Source organism: Tenrec ecaudatus, chromosome 6 (genome assembly GCF_050624435.1).
Source record: "Tenrec ecaudatus isolate mTenEca1 chromosome 6, mTenEca1.hap1, whole genome shotgun sequence".
Classification (NCBI taxonomy): domain Eukaryota; kingdom Metazoa; phylum Chordata; class Mammalia; order Afrosoricida; family Tenrecidae; genus Tenrec; species Tenrec ecaudatus.
In genome coordinates, this window is record NC_134535.1 from 86942178 (window position 1) to 86964305 (window position 22128).

At 58.1% G+C, this 22128-nt stretch overlaps 1 protein-coding gene across 2 annotated transcripts in view; it reads left to right on the forward strand.

Moving 5' to 3' along the window:
- Positions 1-3147: 3147 nt before the first annotated feature.
- COL2A1 (collagen type II alpha 1 chain) overlaps positions 3148-22128 on the forward strand; it is a 29105-nt gene continuing 10124 nt past the window's right edge. Inside the window, exons 1-28 of one of the 2 annotated variants that reach the window (XM_075553012.1) lie at positions 3148-3232; positions 7479-7685; positions 9215-9231; positions 9438-9470; positions 9575-9607; positions 9717-9770; positions 9923-10024; positions 11033-11110; positions 11749-11793; positions 11903-11956; positions 12269-12322; positions 13034-13087; positions 13704-13757; positions 13887-13940; positions 14205-14249; positions 14675-14728; positions 17282-17326; positions 17616-17669; positions 19094-19192; positions 19486-19530; positions 19625-19723; positions 19936-19989; positions 20343-20450; positions 20863-20916; positions 21002-21100; positions 21216-21269; positions 21599-21697; positions 21962-22015. In XM_075553012.1, the coding sequence (XP_075409127.1) occupies positions 3148-3232; positions 7479-7685; positions 9215-9231; positions 9438-9470; positions 9575-9607; positions 9717-9770; positions 9923-10024; positions 11033-11110; positions 11749-11793; positions 11903-11956; positions 12269-12322; positions 13034-13087; positions 13704-13757; positions 13887-13940; positions 14205-14249; positions 14675-14728; positions 17282-17326; positions 17616-17669; positions 19094-19192; positions 19486-19530; positions 19625-19723; positions 19936-19989; positions 20343-20450; positions 20863-20916; positions 21002-21100; positions 21216-21269; positions 21599-21697; positions 21962-22015 (1887 nt within the window). The remainder of the gene's footprint in view (positions 3233-7478; positions 7686-9214; positions 9232-9437; positions 9471-9574; positions 9608-9716; positions 9771-9922; positions 10025-11032; positions 11111-11748; positions 11794-11902; positions 11957-12268; positions 12323-13033; positions 13088-13703; positions 13758-13886; positions 13941-14204; positions 14250-14674; positions 14729-17281; positions 17327-17615; positions 17670-19093; positions 19193-19485; positions 19531-19624; positions 19724-19935; positions 19990-20342; positions 20451-20862; positions 20917-21001; positions 21101-21215; positions 21270-21598; positions 21698-21961; positions 22016-22128) is intronic. The other variant, XM_075553013.1, reaches the window with a different exon arrangement.

Genomic DNA, 22128 nt, shown 5'->3' on the forward strand with positions numbered 1-22128 from the left:
TTCCAAACATGCCTCAATTTTTTTCAAGGACTTTTCCCCTCTCTAAGACTCATTTTTTCTTTCTGTTGAATTCTTTTGGCTGCTTGTATTTAGGGCCAATTGCAATAATGCCAAGCCTTATAGTTTGCCTTTGCTCAAGGAAGAAGCAATCAAGAGATCAAATGAAGTATTGCATTGGGTAAATCTGCCCCCAACAGACCTTTTTAAAGTGTTGAAAAGAAAAGATGTTCCCCTGAGGACCAAGGCACATCCGGACCCAAGCCATTTTCAATCGCTTCATATGCATGTGAGAGTTTGCCATTGAGTAAGGAAGGCTGAAGAAGAATCCATGCATTTGAGTTATGGTGCTGGAGAAGATTGAAAGTACCATGGACTGCCAAAAGAACAAATGTATCCGTCTTGGAAGAAGTACAGCCAGATTGCTCCTGAGAAGAGAGAATAGTGAGATTTTGCCTCACGTTCTCTGGACATGTTATCAGGAGACACCAGTTCTTGGGAAGGGATATGATGATTGGTAAGGTAGAAGGGCAGCAAAGACGAGGGAAGCTGTGGATGAGATGGACTGACACAGTGGCTGCAACAATGGGCTGGACCATAACAATCGTGAGGGTACCCTTGAGCAGGGCAGTGTTTTATTCTGCTGTGCACAGGATGGCTATGAAGGGGAACCAACTTGAAGACACTGAACAACAACAACAACAGCATAGCAGCCTAGCTATAGTTTGACAGGAGTTCTAGTGGTAAGCTAACCGTGAGACCTGTGGGTCAAATCCACCAGCGGCTCCCAGAGAGAAAGATGAAGTTATCTAACCCCTAGCATGTTTTGCAGCCTCAGAAACTCTATGCAGAGTCACTGCATGGTGGAATGGGCTTGATGGCACTGGTTTTGATTTTGGTGTGCGTTGTTTGAATCATAAAATAAATTCATGTTTTCATTTACAGCCCACAGGAGTTCGTTGAAAATGCCCTCTAAGCTAAACTTATGCTAGGCACTGTCCTTGTCCCCAAAGAGCTTTCAGACCCAATGAAGTTATCGGACGGGGAAAGTGTAAGCCTCACAAAGCTCTGGGGCAAATGCCACACGATCTGGGGAAGCCTCAGGGGTGCTGTAAGGGCTTGAGGAATGGGGGGACGTGGCCACCATTCTATCTCGTAGTGGGGGAAGACAGAACGCACAGAGGTCCGGGGTGTGGGGGTGTGAAGACCAGCGGAATCCCGGCAGAGGCTGGGGAACGTTGGAGTTTAATTCAAGCCCTTGAGGAAGAGAATGAGAGGGAAACAGCCTTGGGTTCCCATGGCAGAGAGAGGAGAAACTAGAACCTGTGGTTTGAGCCTTCTCCCCTCCAGCCAAGAGTGACAACGCCTACACCCATCTCCCAAGGGCTTTCTTTCCCCAAGTGCTCTCTCCCTTTCTCGCTCTCACCCTTGATAGAAGCTAAAATTCTCCACTCTTGGCACATGGGTCTCTAAGAAGCTTGCAAAATATCAGATCTAGGTAAACAGACCAGCAAACAAACAGACAACAGCTCAGGCACCTTATGGAAAACAGAAGGCTGGGTGGCTCCTTGCAAGCGTTCTTTCTCAGCATCCAGGGGGAAATTCTGACTACCATGGAGGGGTGGGAGGGTCTGTATAAGCCAGACTCAGATCCCACGTTTTGTGAATGTCTGCCTTTGGGGGGGTCCCTATAATCCCCAGCAGCAGCAGCAACAACAACAAAAACCCATCTCATTCCAGAGAAAGAAGGTCGGTTTGGGGCCTTTTCCACTCATTATATCAACTTCATATCAACTCCGGTATCAAAGGAGACACCAGGAGCTCCAGGGAGCCCTGGGAACAAGGCCGGAGGGCGCTCACTGCCGAGGGTGAGGTCAAGTGAGAAGCCCAGGACCCGCAGGGAGTGGGGTGGGGGGTGGGGGCGCAGCTAGGAAACTCTGGCGCTTCTTCTCGCGCTTGCAGAGTTCAGTCCAGCTGGAGCGACTTCCTTTTCCACGGCCAGGGCGGCAGCAGTGACCAACCGTCCCTGGCCTGAGATGCTTGGGCCCGCCAGCAGAGCCCACTCCCCCCGGGACTCCCGGACCCTGGCCAGAAAGAACAGACACCACGTCTGAGCTTGGAACTAGACAGTCCCCCACCCCGGCAGCGCACTCCGTTTAGTCTCGGCTTCCTCCGCTTCTCAGTGGCTCCTCCAGCCCCCTTCCCGGGGCCTCCCCCGCCCCCTAACCTTCACACAGGTCTCCTCTGTGCGCTAACACACCAGCCCCTTTCCTGGCCCGAGGCTCTGGCCGACATCTGCCTAGGCTCCAGAGGAGACTCTTTCATGGCATAGCTGGATGGGGGAGGGGAAGGGGACTGTCGCTCTGAGCTTCCAGGTGGGCGCCTCAGTGTGTGTGGAGGGTCAGGTACTATGGGATGGACCAGAAGGTAGACCAGGCAACCCCTCAGACCTGACCCTGCCAGCCCAGTCTCCAAGTTTAGAGTTCGGATTACCAATGAAGCACACCCCTGCCCCCCTCGCCCCCCCCCCCCCGTCCATGCGCCCCACACGGTGCCCCACTGAGTCCTCTCCACTGCTTTCTCTCGGTCCACCCATCTTGGTCTAGGGCTCCGGGCCTGAGCCTCTGCAAACACACCCCGCCCCTCCAAAACTCCGAGGGGAGGGGCCGGAGGCCCCCCCTTCCCGCTACTCACTGCCCAGGGAAGTGGTGGGGGCGAGGGCGGTGGGGTGGGGGGGAAAGTCTCCCAGAGTACCGCCCGATCAGGCCACTCGGCACACCAGGAAGGGGGGGCGGGGGGGGCGGGAAGCGGGACGCGCAGGGGAGGGGGTCCAGCCCCGGCAGGTGCGGCCTCTGGCAAGGCCCAGGCGGGCTCTGGGGGCGGGGTCTCAGGTTACAGCCCGGCAGGGGTCCGGGGGCGGCCCGCGGTTTGGGTGAGCTGGCCAGCCTCGCGCGGGGCTGGGCGCATATAACGGGCGCCGCGGCGGCGAGAAGACGCAGAGCGCCGCTGGGCTGCCGGGTCTCCCGCCTCCTCCTCGCGCCCCGAAGGTCTCCTGCATGAGGAAGCGGTAAAGACCCGGACCCACGCCGAGCTCCTGCCGCCTCGCTGCGCTCTGCCCGGGCCCGGCTCCGCCAGGCCCAGCGGTGAGCCATGATCCGCCTCGGGGCTCCCCAAACGCTGGTGCTGCTGACGCTGCTCATCGCCGCTGTCCTTCGCTGTCAGGGCCAGGACGCCCGTAAGTCGCCCCACCACTCCTGCCTGCCTCCCTTCCGTGCGCCCCAGCGTCCTCTCCCCCGGCCTGCTCGCGGTCCGGTGTCCGCTGGAGTCCCGTTAGAGTGGCCCCTGCGACCATATCTGCGGAGATTTGGCCGCAGGATGCTCGGGGCGCGTGGAGTGAAGTTTTGCGAGTGCGTGCGTGTCTCTGTGTGTGTATGTGGGCACACTCCGTGGGTCCTCCGTGCAGGTCGCGGTTGGAGGCATTTGCAGGTCTCTGCGTTGTGCAAGAATATTGAATGTGCAAAGTGTCCGTCCGAGAAGTTTTCAGTACAGACTGAAGCGCGCTTTGCTCCTCCAACTCTGGTGATGACGCGCACGCGCGCATAACTCGCCTAGCCAAGGCACTTGGAGTTCACCAAAACAGGTCGTGGCCTATGGGTCTTAAGGAGAGGCAGCGCGCGCGAGCGCGCGGGAGGGGGGTTGCTGGGAGTAGGCGTTCAGGAGTTCGTGCACTTCGCAGTCGTGCCCCGAGGCTAGTGGCTGGGCCGCTCCTAGGGAGTTAGACAAAGCGATGCTCCGACACGGTGGGTCGACGTCGCAGCGCAAGGAAGGAGGACGCTAGAAGACCTCAGCGCCTCTCTGGGATCATTCCCTGCGCCATGTCCCCCGCCGGCCTGGGCAAGGTGCAGCCCTCCCTAGCAATGAGGCTTCCCCCAGTCGCTCTTCTCACCAAAGAGCCACAAACTTCCATATGTACATAAGGTGGCCATCTGAAGAGCCGGTCACGTTCCAGCCCGCCCCTGCTCTTCAAAGACCCACTCCCAGCAATCGCGCCCCTCCCGGCGGGCGGTCTCTTACCCTATCCCCCCACCCACTCCTTCCATGAGTTACTTTTCTACATCTCTGGGACTCACCAAGCCCTGGGCAGCGTGTGTGTGTGTGTGTGTGTGTGTGTGTGTGTGTGTGTGTACAGTTCGGTCCACCTTTCCACGGCCTCCTTCAGTAAAGTCCCACCGTCTGGGATTATATTCAGGACAAATGAAGCCTGGAAAGTGTATTAGGTAGAGAGGATTTTTCCCCCCACGTGTTTGGGCACGTTTCCGAGGCCTAAGATTCCAGTCCTGTCTTTGTATGTTACAGATTGTAAATCAATCGCAGGGAAAACTTGAAGGGGGCGGGGAATCAAAGGCGCTCTACCGACATGGCTCCGTGAGCTCTCGCCTGCCACCAGGCTGCCCCAGAGATGGCTTGGAGAGTGGCAGGCCCAGGAAGACTTTCCGTTCCCTAGTGCTGCTGACCGGGCAGTGACTGGGCTGGAGGCCGCCGGGCTTCTCCCGGGGCGCCAGCCCTGGGCTCAGGATGCTCGGTGGTGCGAAGAAGACGCCCTCCCGAGGAATCCCACCTCCGTGACATCGCCCCCAATCCCCACCCCACCCCGCGTGCCCAAAGAGGGCCCAATCTGCGTGGGCATAGGAATGTCAGGACCCAGAGCCGGGGAAAGGGATCCTGGTGGAGCAGTAGTTAAGCGCTGAGCTGCTAACCGAAAAGGTCGGCAGGTTTTCACCCACCAATCAGCCGGAGAAAGACGTGGCAAAGGTCCTCTTTAAAGATCTGCAGCCTTGGGAACCCTGTGGCTAGGGCAGTTCTACTCTGTCCCAGTGAGTCGGGATGGGTAGCGGCGGGTTACGGCTCGCCCCTCCGTTCCAGTTTTCTGAGTTTGCGAAGCGTAGCAGCAGCGGTGTTTCCGACTCACATCTGCAGTCCACAGCCCTCCCTGGCCTCGGACAGTGTCCCTCGGATCGAGGGAGAGACCTCAATCCCCCTTTGTGCGGCTTGTTTGCGTTGGGAGATTGGCAGCGATGGCTTCCAGATGGGGCTGAAACGCTGCCCGTATTTATTTAAACTGGTTCCTCGCGAAGATCCGTGAATCAGGCTCTGTGCGCTCAAGAAAAGCCCCATTCATGAGAGGTGGGTTCCCTGGGACTCCAAGACCCCCCTCTCCCACAATGCCCCCCTGTGCTCTCCCGCCGCCGCCACCTCCTGGGCTCCAGCCCTGCGCAGAGTGCGGCGAAGCAAAACAGTTCCCCGAAAGAGGTAGCTTTTTAATTGGCCTGCCACAAAGGGTCACTTATGCGGCGCTGCTGTAGTGAGCGGAACCCAATCGGGCGCGCCGGGACGCTATCAGCAGCCGTTTTCCAACAGCAATTATGATGGGGCTGGACTCCTGCGCCCACACCTAAGGGATCGGGTAACAGGGCTGGCCCCTTTCTGGGCCGTCATTTAATCCTATTTTCACCCTCCCGGCCGGGTCCAGAGCCTCAGTCGGAGAGGCGCTCACACCCAGCGCTGCGCTCGCGCCGGCACATCCCGGGCTAGCCTCCTCGGGAAATCGGATCGGCGGTCAGGGTGCACCTCCTCCTTCCAGCACTTTCCACTCTCCTCCCAAGGCCCTCCTTGGTGAGGGCGCGTTCTTCTTTAGGCCAGACCAGAGACCCTTAGCCGTAGAACGCCCCCCACCCACCCAACCCCACAGTCCCCCCTCTCCCCTCCCCCACCCCCCCACCCCCGTCCCAGTCCCGAACTTTCTAAGCGGTAGTGTGTCCCAGCAGCCTTCCTACGCCCCGAGAGACAGCCCTCTCCCCTCGGCAGTGTTTATCTTGCCTAAAGGCTAAATGGGTTTCTTTTAGAGGACGAGGAAAAAACAAACGACACGTTTATCTGCAGATTTTCACCGTCTCCTTCAAGAGCAGAGGGCGGGTCTGTTTCTTTCCCCGCCCACCTGGTCTGCCCAGGGTCACAGTTGCTAGCCCGCCGGTGCCCCACTCCTGGGGCTTTTGATGAGGATACCAGCTTGGGGCCCTCCCTAGCACGTGGTGCAGGACTCTTCAGCCCCCTTGGCACGTTCGCAGCGCTCCGGGCAGCACAGGTTTCCTCTGCAGCGTGAATTCCAGCCGGCAGGGCGCTGGTGAGGAGGGACCGGTCTGTCCTGTGCTTAGTCCGCATTCTTGGAGGGGGTCAGGCCTGGACTGGCCCATCTTAGCAGGGGCCAGCAGGTCAAAGACCCCTTCGCTCCCCAACTCAGGGTGCTGGATTGAGACAGAGGTGGGGTTTCTGCGGGGGTGCAGGGGGGGGGGGATTCCAGCAGGAGGAGGTCAGCAGGGGATGGGGTGGGGGCTTTGCCAAGGCATTTCTTTCCCAGATTCCTTCTGCCTCCTGTGTATGGTTTGGGCCTACCCACCTCCCCTGAATTGGTCCTAAATTTGCATACAAAATGAGACCAGGTCTCAATTCCAAGGGCCCCTCCTGCCCCATCCCCTAATACATCTACTTGTGGAGACATTTCTTCATAGAGTCTAGTTTTCTGTGCATAGAATTTTCCACATGCTCTCTGAATGTTGACTCTGTCGTCTTTGGCGACTTCGAGGATTCCCAGAGGAAAGCGGACTAGAGAAGGCCTCTCTGCTGCCTCTGTGCCCTCCTCTACTGTCTTGCCCTCTCCCACTTACCCTGCAATATCCCCTGCTAGGGTGGTGTGTGTGTGTGTGTGTGTGTGTGTGTGTGTGTGCGCGCGCGCGCGCGCACACGCTCACAGGGACAGAGAATATGCTACATCAGCCCCCTCAGTGTCAATGCTAGGGCAGTCTTTTCACAGCTGAGCTGACCACATGGCGCAGGCCATACAGTCAGGATTTGTGGACTACAAGAACCAGTGAATGACTCACTCCTGCCCAGTCGATTTGGATTCATTTACAGACCCCCTTATAGGACAGAGGAGAACTGCCCCCTGTGGGATTTTGAGACCATAACTTTGTATGGGAGTAGAAAGCCTCCTCTTTCTCCAACTGCTAACCTTGCAGTTAGCAGCCCCATGCGCAACCCACTAGGACACCAGGGCAACTTTCTGGAAGAATAGATGCTTTCCCAGAGAGGTCACTGGCAAGGTCCACAGTTCGAATCCACCAGTCCCTCCTCAGAAGAAAGATGAGGCTTTCTACTCTTGTAAAGAAGTAGAGACTCAGAAACCCACAGAGCCAGGTCTACTTTGCCCTACAGTGTGACAGTGAGTCGGAATTGACTTGATGGCAGTGAATTTGTTGATGGCAGTGAATTGTTTAATTGACTTGATGGCAGTGAATGTGGTCCAAACCCATTCTTCTGCATTGGAACGACATCGAGTTGACTGCAACTTGTCTCTTTTTCTCTCCTGGCTCCCTCCTGCCTCCTTCCCTCGGCTCTCTGCTCCCTCTGCCCCGCCCTCGGTGCAGAGGAGGCTGGCAGCTGTGTGCAGGACGGGCAGAGGTATAATGATAAGGATGTGTGGAAGCCCGAGCCCTGCCGGATCTGTGTCTGTGACACGGGGACAGTCCTCTGCGACGACATAATCTGTGAAGACGTGAAAGACTGCCTCAGGCCCGAGATCCCCTTCGGAGAGTGCTGCCCCATCTGCCCAACTGACCTCGCCACTGCCAGTGGTCGTAATTTATTTATTTCCTGGTCCACATAAATAAATTACTGTGGGTGCAGCAAAGGCTCGCCCATGGATGCAGGCCCTCTCGGCAAAGCGGAGGGGCAGGCCATCCATGGGACCCCAGCAGCTCGGGCAGAAGGAAAGGGCACTTCTCATTTGCCTACATACCTACCCTCCCAGTGCAGCCTGGGACGGAGTGAGCATGGATCATTACATGGGTCCTGACTCAGGGATTGTGTGTCTCCCCGCCTTCCTTCCTCCCTGACACATGTGGCTCTAAGACACTTGGCAGGACAGATGCGATTCCACGATAATATCCTCTTCGGAATCATCTCTGCAAATTACTAGCGCCACAAACGAGATTAAATACTCTGCAGGTTTGGCCAAACTACAAATTAATCCCCACTCCCTGTCTCCACGCCCTTTCTTCTTCCAAGAAGGCTTCCAAAGATAAGCTTTTCAGCATGGAGACATCTTTGGCAGCTGGTGGAGAGCCAGAGGGGTCTGGTTCCCTCCTTGAAGTTGGGAACACTGACGGTAGTTTCCCCTGTTGGCACTGCCAGCCAGTTATGAAGCCTGTTAATCATAGCAGAACGGGGCTCTCCTGGTGAGGGTGGAGATGGGCTGGGACAGGTTTTGCACTTCCAACTGCAAATAATGCTGGTGGGTGAGGTGCAGGTGACCCTTCCCCAGCACCCAAACTCATGCTCGCCACCCCCACCCCCAAACACCCCCATACAAAGTGGGTGGAGACATGTGTCTAGGGGTCCTGGGGGGTGCTGGCTCTGTTGAAGTTAGAGAACACAGGTAAAGGGAAATGAGAAGCTGCCTTTCCTTACACTTTACCACACGGGCATCCTCTGGGGAGCTGTTTTCATGAGTCAGGCCCCTAGATCACTTTTGAGGAGCCTTGTGGGTAAAGAGGGGATTGCCTTTGCCATTTGGCTGCTGCAGGTGGGGAGGGCCATTGTTTGGGAGGGGGGGGTGTTGGCCGGGATGGCTATAGTGCTTTTTGTAACTCCTGTGCCCTGCTGTTTTTTTGTGCTTGCTCCAAGGAGACCCAGCTCTAACGTAAGACCTTTCTAAATACCTAACTCTTGATCTGGGAGGGGCTGGGGCTCCAGAGGGGCTTCCTGCTTGGTTGGTTTGGGAACCAGAGAGAATGACTCTTCTGCCTGTGGTGGGTGCTTGCTGGGTTCCCTTCTCTGCAGTTGACTGGGGCTGGGCTCTTCAGCTTCTCCCTTGCTTCAGTTGTTTGCATGTCGATTGCTGGAGACTAACTCGAATAATCAAGTCTGGGTCACCTCCACTCCTCATGGGAATCTCAATACCCTCAGGGCCTCAGGGACCCTAACACCCCAACACAGGGGTTCAGAGGGGCACCAGTATCAGGAAGCTGCCCCATCCTTTGCTCCCATGTGTCCTTTTCTTATCGGGTTCCTGAAGAGCATTGGTGTGAAAAGAGCTTGTTCTTATTCATGGATCTTACCTTTTCCTTCTCTCTCTCTCTCCATTTTTTTTCCCCCTCTGCAGGGCACCCAGGACCAAAGGTGAGGCTCTTTGCTTTTGCCTTTATCATCCCTTCCTCAGAGGCTGTGCCAGGTTAACCCTGCCTGTCATTCCCCGGGAGAATTCTTTAGATTTGGGGAGCTGGCTGTTGAAGAGGGCACTGCCACATGGGGGCTACTGGACAGGGTTTTGTCCCTGGGCTTAGTGGATTTACCTAATGGAATCCCAATCTTGTTTCCCATTTCAGGGACAGAAAGGTGAACCTGGAGACATCAAGGATGTAAGTGCAGTTTACTCTCACGCTATGTTGCATCTGCTGCTCAAAACGGGCTCTTTCCCCGTGCTCCTGTCTAACCTGCCTTCCTGTGGGTCTCTCTGCTACAGGTTGTAGGACCCAAAGGACCTCCTGGGCCCCAGGTAAGAAGTAGGGAGGAACCCTTCACCTTCACCGTCACTTCCTTATCGCCTCTAATTGTGACTGACCTGCAGAGCCTGGCTACAGCCTCACCATTTTCTTCACCTCCAGGGACCTGCAGGTGAACAAGGCCCCCGAGGTGATCGTGGTGACAAAGGCGAAAAAGTGAGTCGAGAAGCAGGACCCCTGAGCGTTTCCCAGGTCCTCCGAGGCTCCGCCACATGCCTGACTACCTGCCCGAGGGCAGCCTGTGGCCAGATGCGTCTTATGTTTTGAACTGCTGTTGCTCACGGATGCCTTTTCCTTTTTCTGCCAAGGGTGCCCCTGGACCTCGTGGCAGAGATGGAGAGCCTGGGACCCCTGGAAACCCTGGCCCCCCTGGTCCTCCTGGCCCCCCTGGCCCCCCTGGTCTTGGTGGAGTGAGTATCCTTACTTCCCCTTCCTTCAGGCTGCTCCTCCAGGGATGTGGCCTGTAAATAAATTGCTGTTTGGGCTTACCTGGCTGCCTCCCAGGGCGGCCAGCAGTGTGTACATAGCCTCTCCCGAGGCTTCTCTCCCAGGCCTGTAATTTAGTGGAATCACATATTAGGCATGAGAGGTATGGTGCTAAGGAATGGACTTTTAAAAAATTATTATTACTCAGTGCAGTTCTGAGAAAAAGGTCTTCAGTTACCTGGCTCCCTGGTGTCTGGACTGTTTGGTTGGTGGGGGTGGCAGGGGAGGTGGTCAGGCGGAGAGGATGACTGGGCACTTGTGTTTCTCTGGAAGTAGAGTGACCACTGTCCTTGGAAGACATTTCCCCTCGGCCCTGGCCAAGTACATTCCAGGCAATTATTCCTTCTCATGAAAGAGCCCCACAGAGTGGAGGTGTGTGTGACTAAAGGCCTTTTTGGAATCCACCCCATCAGCAAACTGCAAGATTGCCCAGTTTTTGCAGGTCTGCCGCGCTGGTGTTTTCTGGGTTTTCAATTCTTGAATTTAAACGGACTCACAGATACCTGCTGCATTCTTTGGTGAAACATTTTAAGATGGCTGCTTTTATTTAGTCCTTTGCTGGGCAGCCAAGTCTTGTGTGTAGAGGTGGGTCACCTTTACAAGTGGCGTCAGTAACGTGTCTCCGTGTATGTTAAAGAATGGGTTCAAAAAAAAAAAAAGAATGGGTTCAATGCTTTAGAATTAAAGAAAACAAACAAACAACAGACCTATGAAACGGGTGGTCCTCTGAATAATCCTTCATCTTCCCGGGAACTGAATGAGCCACTCTCATCAGATCACGCATGCCTTTATCTTAGGGTGATTGGTCATTCTGATGGATGCTAAGCTAGTCTCCAGCAGTTCTCGTCCATCTCCGTGGTGTTCTTCCTGTCGAGATACAGGGAATGGTCTAGAGCCTCTCCAGCACCTGACGGTGTGTGGTCTATTTACAGAACTTTGCTGCCCAGATGGCTGGAGGCTTCGATGAGAAGGCTGGAGGAGCCCAGATGGGAGTTATGCAAGGGCCAATGGTGAGCAAGGCTATCAACCCTTTCCAGGAGGGCCCTCAGCAGAGCCAGAGAGCTCAGACAGCCTCTGCCTTAGAGATAATGGCTCCGAGGAGCAGCTCGTCGGCGGCAGCTGTGTAATCTCCCCGTTAGCCAGCTCAACACCGTTGGCTTTTAATGGTGCCGGGTGCCGGTTTTAACGGCGCACTGCAGCCGTGAAGAATGAGGAGGGGGCGGGGGGACAGATGCACACAGGCCGATCTGCTGCATGGCCAGTGGCTATTGCTCTTGGAACAAGAACTGAAGAACGCAGACAGGGGCGACTGTGCTCCAGCGTCCACCAGACGTCCAGCAGGAAATCTCAGCCCCGCAGCCTGCTTGGCGCAAGCTAAATGAAACTCAGGCTTTCGTAAACATGGCGGCTTTCCAGGAGAAAGCCAGACCAGCCTCTCTGTCCGAAATGTGCCTCTACATAAAAGAGATTGTGGCGTGGGGAGTGGGAAATGAGAGGGAGCAGCGGCCCCGGGGTGGGTGGGGGGGGGCTGGCGACAGCGTACCTCCTTGTCCTTTGTCTGGGCCTTATTGGCTGGGGGGAGGTGGCCCGGGGATGCCTTGGGGTGAAGCACTCCCAGTGAACCTCCTCCTTTTCTGTACTGCTCCAGGGCCCCATGGGACCAAGAGGACCTCCAGGCCCTGCCGGGTCTCCCGTAAGTGCTGCGTCTCTCCCTCGAGGGGTGGCGGTGGCCTGGGTGTCTGCCGGGAGTCCTGATGCCCGGTTGGAAGGGTCAATGTGGTGCCCTCACTTTGCCTTTTTAGGGACCTCAAGGCTTTCAAGGCAATCCTGGTGAACCTGGTGAACCCGGAGTTTCTGTGAGTCTCTGCCCGGACCCTGCACCTCTCCTGAGAAGCCGCTCATGGTCCACCACTCAGACCCCCAGCCCCCAGTTGCCAGCACCTTCTGGGCTTGGCCTAGCTCTTTCCTCCAGGGCATTGTGGCCCAGTAGCCATTTCACATCTCACTTCATGGCTCTGGAGGAATTCTGAGGGAGGGACAAATGGGGCCAGATGCCCCAGGGATGGTCACCGAATCCCCCTTCAGAACTAGCTTGCAAAAGCCCCCAATTTTCACCACACAAAACTTCTCCCTCTGGCCATCTCTTAACACTCTTCCTTTGTCTGTAGGGCCCCATGGGTCCCCGTGGTCCTTCTGGCCCCCCCGGAAAACCTGGTGATGATGTGAGTAAACTGAGGAAGGGACTGCCTGGGGATGGGGGGCTGGGGCTCCCGAGGTGGGTGCTCCTTTGGCTTGACACACAGTGGCTGCCCCACCAGGGGTGACACCGACCAGCTGTAAACCCTGCCTCTGTCTCCGGGCTGTGTTGTCACTTGCGACTTAGTTCGCAGTTTCCCTGGGGATTGCTTTGGACCCAATGGAAAGGGGAAGGGGGAACTATTTAAAACCTCATCAGCCCCAAGAAAGGAAATGGAGAAACCAGAGAAGGGAGAGGAAAGCACAAGGGGAAAAGATGTAGAGAAGGGGAAAAAAATAAAGACACTTTGGCCAACCCAACATTATCTTAATTGTAAATGAGTTAGAAAAAGCTCGGGCCCAGTCGGGATGTCTACACCGGATGCAAATGAAGAGAAGGTCCAGAGCTGGCACCCCGAGCGTTTGGATGAATGTCATTAGGCAGTCACGTCTCTCGAGGTCGAGGTCGGGTGGGGGAGCTGGCCCAGCCAGCAGAGCCTAGGAGACAAAAAACCAAGACTTCCTGGGGAAGCTGGTGGCGGGATGGGGACACAGGAGCTTGCCCATTGGCTGTGGGTGTGGGTGCTGGAAGGAAGCAAGCATGGCCCCCCAAGGGCAGGAGGGCCCTTGAGGGTTGGGAGGAGGCATCCCGTTCTCAAGTCTGCCCTGTGGTGCTAACCCACCTTATCTCCCTTCAGGGTGAAGCTGGAAAACCGGGGAAATCTGGTGAAAGAGGCCTTCCTGGCCCTCAGGTAAGGGCCCACCTTTCCCAGCGCGCCCCCACCACCACCCCCAGGCCTCAGGCCCAAACCATCCAGTTTGATTGGTTGACCTCTGAAACTTTGAGGCTCATTGTCGATGAGCTGGGCTGCTAACCAGAAGGTTAGCGGGTCGTACCCACTCAGCGCCTTGGCAGGAGAAAGAAAGATGGAGACGGGGCAGTCTGCTGGTGTCAGGGAATTCTCTGCGCACGGGGTGGGGTAGCTTTGGGCTGAAAGCAACTCAGTGGGACCTGTGCACAATAAAGCTAAAAGCACAGTCCTAGACAGCTCGGTGGCCCCTTCAGATCTGTTTCCCGTTGTGATCCCTTACACAGGCCCACTGGGGAGAACGGCGGCTCTTATTTCTACTCAGTTGCCCCAGGTTGGAGGGTAGGGTGAGGCTTAGTCGGGGGTGATGGGGAGGGGCTTGTTTACCAGGGTTTAGTGAGAAAGCCGTCTAGGCACGGGCGTGGGGTTGGGGGTCCACGAGTTGCTCCTCAGTGGCCTGGGGAGCTGGCGTTAAAGGCCTGCTAGCCAGCAGCCTGGGTGAACTTTGGCTTTGTTCTCTTCTACTCTGGGCCCTAACCATTTCCTTTTGTGGTTGTAGGGTGCTCGTGGCTTCCCAGGAACCCCAGGCCTTCCAGGTGTCAAAGGTCACAGGGTAAGTGTCCTGGTGGGGTGTTGGGTGGATGGGGACTGCCTCCGGCAGAGAAAACCAGCCAATGGCTGGTGTGCTACTTTCAATTCAGGGTCCCCAGAGTCGTGACTGAATGCTCTCTCTACCCTCTAGGGTTACCCAGGTCTAGACGGTGCCAAGGGGGAAGCAGGTGCTCCCGGTGCTAAGGTAAGGACCGTGAAGTTCATGGGGCTGCAGGGGGGGTGCCTCTTTTTCCAGGTGGGAGGTGCTCTTGCCCTTGGTGGAGTTAGGCCCCCAGGAAAGCAGTGGGATGACAGCAGACCTGGGCGCCTTGGGGCAGCAGCCGCCCGTCAGGAGTGAAGTGGCATGTGGGTGGATTGGTGCTGGCTAGGAGGGCCCGTCTCCATTCCTTCCTGGGAGGTTTCCAGGGGGCTAGGCACAGGGTCACAGGCGTCTTTTTTCTTTTCCCAGGGTGAGAACGGCGCTTCTGGTGAGAATGGATCTCCAGGTCCCATGGTGAGTGTGACCCAAGCTCCTCAGACCCGCGATTCCCATGCCCACCAGGCGGCCAGCCTGTAGGCATCCACCAGTGCTCCCTTTGTGGAAAACCAGGAGCCGGGCTGAAAGACCTGACCCGCTTCTGAGCAAAAGGCGAACTGTATGCACTAAATGCCACCCGTTCTCCCCTCGTGAGCACGTTAAAATAGTTTTCGATTATGAAAGTTCTCTTCATTCTTAACACTTGGGCAAAAGTTGAGGCCTTTTTGGGGGCGTAGAAAAGCCTTTGGTGTGTAGCACGAAGGGTCCTGGTCTCGTCCAAAAGGCAGCAAGTCAGGACCATCCTCACACTCCTGCTACCTGTCCCAGCCTGCCCATCGCTGGCCATCCCCAGGGAAAAGGGGCTATGCTGGGTCCTTACGCCGCCCTTGTCTGTGTTCCAGGGTCCCCGGGGTCTGCCTGGTGAGCGAGGACGGACTGGCCCTGCCGGTGCTGCGGTGAGTCCTTGACAATGCCCGAGTCACCCTTGTCCAGCTCCCATACATTCTGTTAACCTCAGAATAACCCTGGGGTAGATGGCAGGCGTGGGGTGTTCCCAGTAAAGACTGGCTCTGTGTGCGCCCATCAGGAACTGCTGGGCTGGGTCTGCACAGCGAAGGAGGTGGGAGGACTGACTTATCTGGACCATCCTCCCACCTCCTCCCGCACAGTCCAGCCAATGCAGGTGGAGATGTGGGCAGTGGCTACGGCACCGGCCCCGTGCTGCTCTGGGCTCTTTCTGCTTGCTCCCATGGTGACCTAGCAACGTGTGGCCATCGGCTTTAGCTTGGAGTTACGGAGGCTTCAAAGGGCGAACGCTGGCTCTTGGGGTCCACCGCAAGACAACCTTCAAAGCACGGCCTTGGCTCACGGAATCGGCTCTGATCATTCAGCCCTTGGAAAAGCTAGGGGGCGCAGTTGTGCGCCAACAGACCCTGGGCTGATGTGAGTCCGAATCCAGGACTCTTCTTGGTTTGTCCAGCAGCACACCGATGCCATTGCTGGTGGCTGATGAGACCTTACGGTGACACCAGTTGCTCCCCCACAGGGAGCACCTCACAGGATCTATAGCAACAACTCACTGGCTTAAATCGCCCCAGACAAAGGAGCGGGACCTCCGACGACAAGGGTGGACTCCCATGGGTGTGGGAAATGACCCTTGGGGGTTGTTGGTGGTGAGCCGAGGCCATTAGCTCAGGCCCCTTTCTGCAAGAGAGGATTTGTAGAGGCGCTTGGTTGGGCGGACAATGCGTTGGAAGATGAGCTTAAGAAAGATGACGCTGTCAGTGGATTTCGAATGCCCAGCCACCCAGGCAAGCTCCCAGGGGAGGGCTGGCCCAAATCCATGGCTTCACTCAGTGGAGCTGCTTTCCAGAGAATGAATCTGTTTGGCTGAAATCCCCCGCGCAAGCAGATCAGGGCAGTAGCAGGCAGCCTCGACCCTCATTTGTCAGCCAGCACCGCTCAAGTGCCTTGCCCCAGGTCACTGTGTGTGAGGGGATTAGACAGCCTGGGCCTGCCAGGTGACACGGCTGTTTTGACAGCTGAGCAGAATGCCAGCCTGCGGCGACTGGCAGAACTTTCTAGCCAGAACTCCATGGCCTTACCCAGTGCAAAGGTAGAAAGGACCTGCAGTTCCCGGCTCTGCCGCCTCCCCAGGGACAGCGGCCCTGCTTCTCCAGTCCCCTTGCTGCTTCCTGATGCTACTGTAGTCTGCAGGCTGGCAGGGTAGGCTTCTAAGGTTGCTGGTGCTGTCCTGCTCTGCCCCTTCTTCCTCCTACCGCCCATCAGACTCCTCTTAGCTAACTCCTGGACTCTCCAAAGGAGACATGCAGGCCCCGGCTCACTAGCTCCAAGTGCGGGGCTGGCTGGCCTCCTTCCTTGAGCCAGACTTGAGCAGGGGGAGTGGGAGCTGCCAGCCCAGCACTGGCTCCTCCACCCAGACACCACACGGCAGCTCCCCTTGCTTGTGCAAACCCTGGCATCTCCCCCGGGCAAGCCCTGGGAGGAGCGTGCTCCAGAACCTTCCAGGAACACTGCCTCCCTGAGCCCCCTCTCCAGAGCTTTCAGAAAAGAGGCAGTGGTGAGCAGGCAGGCCCAGTGGGGAAAGGTCAGCTGGCTTGCTGGGACCAGTGCCCCACCACCAGGTCCCAGGTCCATCTCCTGAGAGCTCCCTGCCTTTGATACAGTGTCCTGGGTCCCTGAGAGAGTAACAGGGGTAGGGAGGGGGGTGTACTATGACCTTGGAACCACAAAGCACAGGCCTGTAGCTAGGGAGCGGGCAGCCTTGGCTCAGGAAACATCCCTCTGATGTGTGGGGGTGGGGGAGGGCAGGGGGGAGCTTTTGGGCCGGGGCGGTGCCTGTGCCCATCATGATATTTTCTTGTGGGGTCAGCAGTCAATATCCTGGTGGCCTCTGTGTTTCCTTCAGGAACAGGCTATAGGGGGGCTGTTGGCACAGCCTAGACTTGAGGCCTTAGAGGTGCGCCGAGCGGGCTTCCCACTGTGAGCGGGGTTTGCGCGTGGAGATTCCGTTTATTCCTCTTAGTGGAGTTGCCCCTGACGTTTTGGCGAACTGTGAAGTCTAAGCGGAAGTTGAAAGAATGGTGACTTAGCCTGCCTGGGAGCTTCATGAAGGCGTCCCTGGGGGGCGAAAGCCGTCACACCTTGGGGGTCGCTAAGCGAGCATTGGAGGTTTGAGGGCACCCCGGTCTGTTTCTGGACCCTCAGCCACTGCAAACCCTGTGGGGCGCAGAGCTCCCCTGACTCCCTCGGGGTCCCAGGCGTCGAATGAACCTGACTGAGATGAACCCACCACAAGCCCTTGCCCACCGTAACTCCCACCACACAGAGCTCCTGGGGGGATCCTGGGCCCGAGGGCGTCCTCAGCACCGCTGGCTCCATGCTCTGCTGGGACAGCCCTTTGCCGTGTCCCCCACATGGGCTGGGAAGAGGGGCCCGTGGGGCAGGGAGTGGCTGCTCACAGGCTCTGTCCCTCTGCTTGTTCACAGGGTGCCCGAGGCAATGATGGTCAGCCAGGCCCCGCAGGCCCTCCGGTAAGCTCATTTCCCCTTCTGCAGGTTTTTGGGGGAACCCAGCTACTGGACCACAGAGGGAGATGAAAGAAACATCTGATTCTTACCCTGCTCATGCTCAGAAAGTTCTAGGAGGGGCCCCTTCTACCGCTAGGGAAGCCAGACGCCTCTCTGAGCTTCCGGGGATGCAGCCTGTGCTGTCGGATGCAACCAGCACGGGGCGGGTGGGGCTCCCCTAGGTGGGGCTCCCCCAGGCGGCTGAGTGACTCCTCCAAGTCCTAGGCTCACTTCTCATCCCCTCTTTTCTCAGGGTCCCGTGGGTCCTGCTGGTGGCCCTGGCTTTCCCGGTGCTCCTGGTGCTAAGGTACAGTGTCCCGTTGCTGGAACCCTGAAGCCCGAGTCCCCCGGTCCCCAAATGCCTTTGATTAGACCCTCTTCCCTTGGAGGCATCTCCCAGCCCCCCCAGTGCAGCCTGCTCTCCACCGATGATGGGGAACACAAAGCCGGGAGTGTCCCAGTCACCAGGACTCTGAAAAGTGACAGACTTTCAAGTGGGGATGGGAGCAGATGGAAGCCACTGGGGTGGGGGAAGGGAAAAGGGGGGACGACCAGGAGCCCAAGGGGGAAGGCATGCAAGTCAGTGATTGTGGGGCCAAAGTTGCGTATCTGAGTGGAGCAGGCCAGGAGCAGAGGCTCAGGGTCAAACCACAGCCCCTGCTTGTTTCTGCTTCATTTGGGGTCTTAATTGAATTCCCCTGGAGATTCACAGAGGCCAGTAAGAGGCCAGCTAGGTCAGGGAACGGCCCCTATGGCCCCAGAGGGATTCCGATGTGAATGTCCCCGGAATTCTCTGACACTAAGATGAATAAGGAGCCTCCAGGTGGTCACTGGCATCAGGTTGCTGTCCCCCCCCCCTCTTCTGGGGTGTTTCCATGGCAACCAGACAGTGTCTGAGGCCCCTGGGAGCCGGGTGAAGGAGACCCATTGTGAGTGGGGACAGCGGAAGGTGAGGGGGCCTGACCTTTAGAAAATAACCATGCCGAGGAACGTGGGTCAGGAATGTGCGCAGAAGCAAGCTGCAGAGGCACAGCCCCCACCTTCCCCAGGTCCGCGGGGCCTCCGCCAGGGATGCCGGGCAGGCTGGCAGAGTCCATAGGGCCTGGGTCTCAGGAGGAAACTCCGAAAGTGAAAGCCGAGGCTGTGTAAAGGGAATGGAAGGCGGCGCAGGGGCTGGCGGACGGACGCGGGGAAGAGAAAAGCCCAGGGCCCACCTCCCCTCCCTGGCCACCCTGGCCACGGTTCGGCCTGGCGCACACAGCAGCCGCCCTTGGGCAAGCCCGGTGTGCCCTGGGCCTGGGTGTGAGACGCAGATGGAGAGGTGCCTGGAAGTTCTGCTCTGGCGGGGGCCTCTGTTTCCTCAGTAAAACAGGCCGGGAACCAGAGGGCTCTGTCCCTCTGAGCCGCTTACACGGCGGGTGTCCCACCACGCTGGGCCACAAGAGCCCTGCTGGCTGCGGCCTGGCTGACAGCACCCACCAACTGCTTGCAGGGTGGCGTGGCGTGAGTGGCAGAGAAGGCAGGTGTAGCGGGCCATCCGCTAAGTGGCCGGCCAGGTAGGGACAAACGTAGTTGCGCGGCCTCTGTGTGAGCTGTGCGCGCGCCCTGTAACCCACCAGCGCAGGGCATCCTGTGACAGAGGCATGCAGCTAGCTCTCCAGTGCTGCCGAGCCTCTAGGGGTGCGGACTCTGCCCCATCCCCTCAGTGCCCATCTCCCTGTGCACCCCCAGGGTGAAGCTGGCCCCACTGGTGCTCGTGGCCCTGAAGGCGCTCAGGGTCCCCGTGGTGAATCTGGTACTCCTGGCTCCCCCGGACCTGCCGGTGCCTCTGTAAGTACAGTTACCTTTTAGCTGGAAGATCATAGGGTCTGTGGGCCCCTGGTCTTGGAACTCGGGGGACCATGCTTCACTATAAGGGACCCAGAGCCGCATCTCCAAACCTCCATTCCGTCCCGACTCCCATCCCCACTGTCTACCAAGACACAGCTCCCTCCACCCCCAGGCCTTGCTGGGTAACAACTGGAAACAGCATCCCAGAGATGGTCCTGGGGCCCTCTGGGGGCTGGAGGTGGCTGTGGTCCCTCTTGCTGCCTGTTTTGTAATGGTTCTGTTCCCTTTGTCAGGGCAACCCTGGAACTGACGGCATTCCTGGCGCCAAAGGATCGGCTGTGAGTGTCACCTTGGACCTCCTTGCTCCGGGGTGAGGTGGGAAGGGCCGATCTTCTCTCCTGACCCTCCTCTCTCTGCTCCTGCCACCGACAGGGTGCCCCTGGGATTGCTGGTGCTCCTGGCTTCCCTGGGCCCCGTGGCCCTCCTGGCCCTCAAGGTGCCACCGGTCCTCTGGGCCCGAAAGGTCAGACGGTAAGAGTTCGAGGTGAAGCCCAAGTTCCACTGGCATCCCGGGATGGGCACAGAGCCCACCAGCCCTCCTTCCGTGGGCGCCTGAGCTGGTCTCACACCAGGGTCCTATGGGACCCCTGCAGGGGTGGGGCCTATGTGGACGGGGCGTGTGGAGGAGGGGCAAACCTGGCCAGGACCCCTGTATGACATGACGCTGTTCCTCTCTTGTTCAGGGAGAGCCTGGTATCGCGGGCTTCAAAGGTGAACAAGGCCCCAAGGGAGAGACCGTAAGTGTTTGCTGTCTACTGTTTCCTCCCCAGTAGCTAGTCGGGGCAAGGTGGGGTGCAGAGACCCTCCCCCAGCCCACCCCAAACCAGGGCTTCTTGGGGGTGCCTGGAGAAGGGGGCTCAAGGCCTGTGAGGGCCTGGTGCCCTTTCTGCACCCTGCTTTGGTTGAGCCGATGTGGACAGCTCGAACTCCACCTCCTGCATCTCCCCGCTGGGCCTCTGCAGCCCTGGGCTGACCCACTGCAGACATCTCTCCTCCTGGAGGCCCCCAGCCCTGAACAAAGCACCACATCAGTGCTTGCCGCCAGTGCAGCTGAAGACTCACCCCTTGTCCCTTTTGTGTTGGTCCTCAGGGTCCTGCCGGCCCCCAGGGAGCCCCAGGCCCCGCTGGGGAAGAAGGCAAGAGAGGTGCCCGTGGAGAGCCTGGTGGTGCTGGGCCCATTGGTCCCCCCGGAGAAAGAGTAAGTAGACCAGGAGCCCCCTCCACCCCTGCCACCCCCATTGCTCTGGGGTCGTGATCTTGAGAGGAAGGTTAAGGCCCTGGTCTCCTCAGGCTCATGGGTATCAGACTCCTTCCCATCTTCATGGCTGCCTGGCCGTGGCTCCTGCCCTTATTAGAGACCTTTCTTCTCTCAGCGAGGCGAGATGGAAGAGTCGGAAAGGCGGGACAGGCCCGGGGAGTGAGTCCCCAGCATCTTGTAGCCAAGCTGGTGGGCCTGAGTGCTCTCTCCAGCCAGGGCTGGGTTAGGGGGTGGCAGCTGCTTCACAGAAACTGGGGACAGCAGGCAGGTGGGCCTGACTGCTCTCTCCAGCCATGGCTGGGCTGGGGTTCATCATAACTGACTCCCTCCTTTTCCCCTCTTCTCTTCCTAGGGTGCCCCTGGCAACCGTGGTTTCCCAGGTCAAGATGGTCTAGCAGGTCCCAAAGTGAGTGGGGGCCGAGGGGCTGGAGTCCCTCCTTCCTCCCTGGTTGAGTGTTTTCCTGCTGACTCCCTTGCCCCCTCTTGTTTAGGGGGCCCCTGGAGAGCGAGGGCCCACTGGCCTGGCAGGTCCCAAGGGACCCAATGGTGACAATGGTCGACCGGGAGAACCTGGCCTTCCTGGAGCCCGAGTGAGTAGCCCTTCTCTGCCCAGCCTGGTGCTGTCAGTGTGGGGAGGACTGGGGTGGGGGTGGGGAGAGGCTCGCCTCTGACACCCACTCTCTTTGCTCTCCTTCCTGAATGAAGGGCCTCACTGGTCGCCCTGGTGATGCCGGACCTCAAGGCAAAGTTGGCCCCTCGGTGAGTTGCCATGCTGGGGTTCTCAAGGAAGTAGCCCTGGGAGACAGTGAGAGAAGTGTTTGGGTGGGGGTAGACTGGACTCCGGTGAACTTTGAGGATTGGGGAGGGGCCTAGATGCTACGTGTTGGGACCATGTGTGGGCTCTGAAGACACCCCCTCCTACACACACTTGGGTGTTTCCTTGGGAAGAGGCCAAGTACACAGTCTATCCCGGTGTGGGCTGTGAGCGGCATGGGGAAGGCTGGTGCCCGGTTCCCTGCCTGCCGTGACGTGGGCACTCAGCACCCAGTGGATGGAGGCGCATGACCAGTGACTGTTCTTTCTTTCAGGGCGCCCCTGGTGAAGATGGTCGCCCTGGTCCTCCCGGTCCTCAGGGGGCTCGTGGGCAGCCTGGTGTCATGGGTTTCCCTGGCCCCAAAGGTGCCAATGTACGTAATGCCTTGCCCTTCCGTACCCCCATGCCCCCCTTCCCGCTGGTGCTGCCCAGCCCCTGCTCCCTTGGCTGCAAACAAAGTTGCCATGGGCAGTACTGGCCTCTGTGTCCTGCCAGAGTGACTGAGAGCCTCGGGCCATCATGGACACGGCTGCCTATTCGTGGTGGCCCTTTGCTGTCCGCTCGAGGCTGAACTGTCCTCCAGGAAGTGCCCTGAGCCCCACACCCCTCTCACAGCCTTACCCTTTCTTTTCTCCAGGGTGAGCCTGGCAAAGGCGGTGAGAAGGGACTGCCTGGAGCACCCGGTCTGAGAGTAAGTGTCCCTCCCAATGAGGGTGGGCCGCCTCGGTGTGACCTGGGCTCTCCTCACTGTGGGTTCTTCAGGCTGAGCCCTGTGCTGGGCAGGGCTCCTGAGGGCCCATCGCC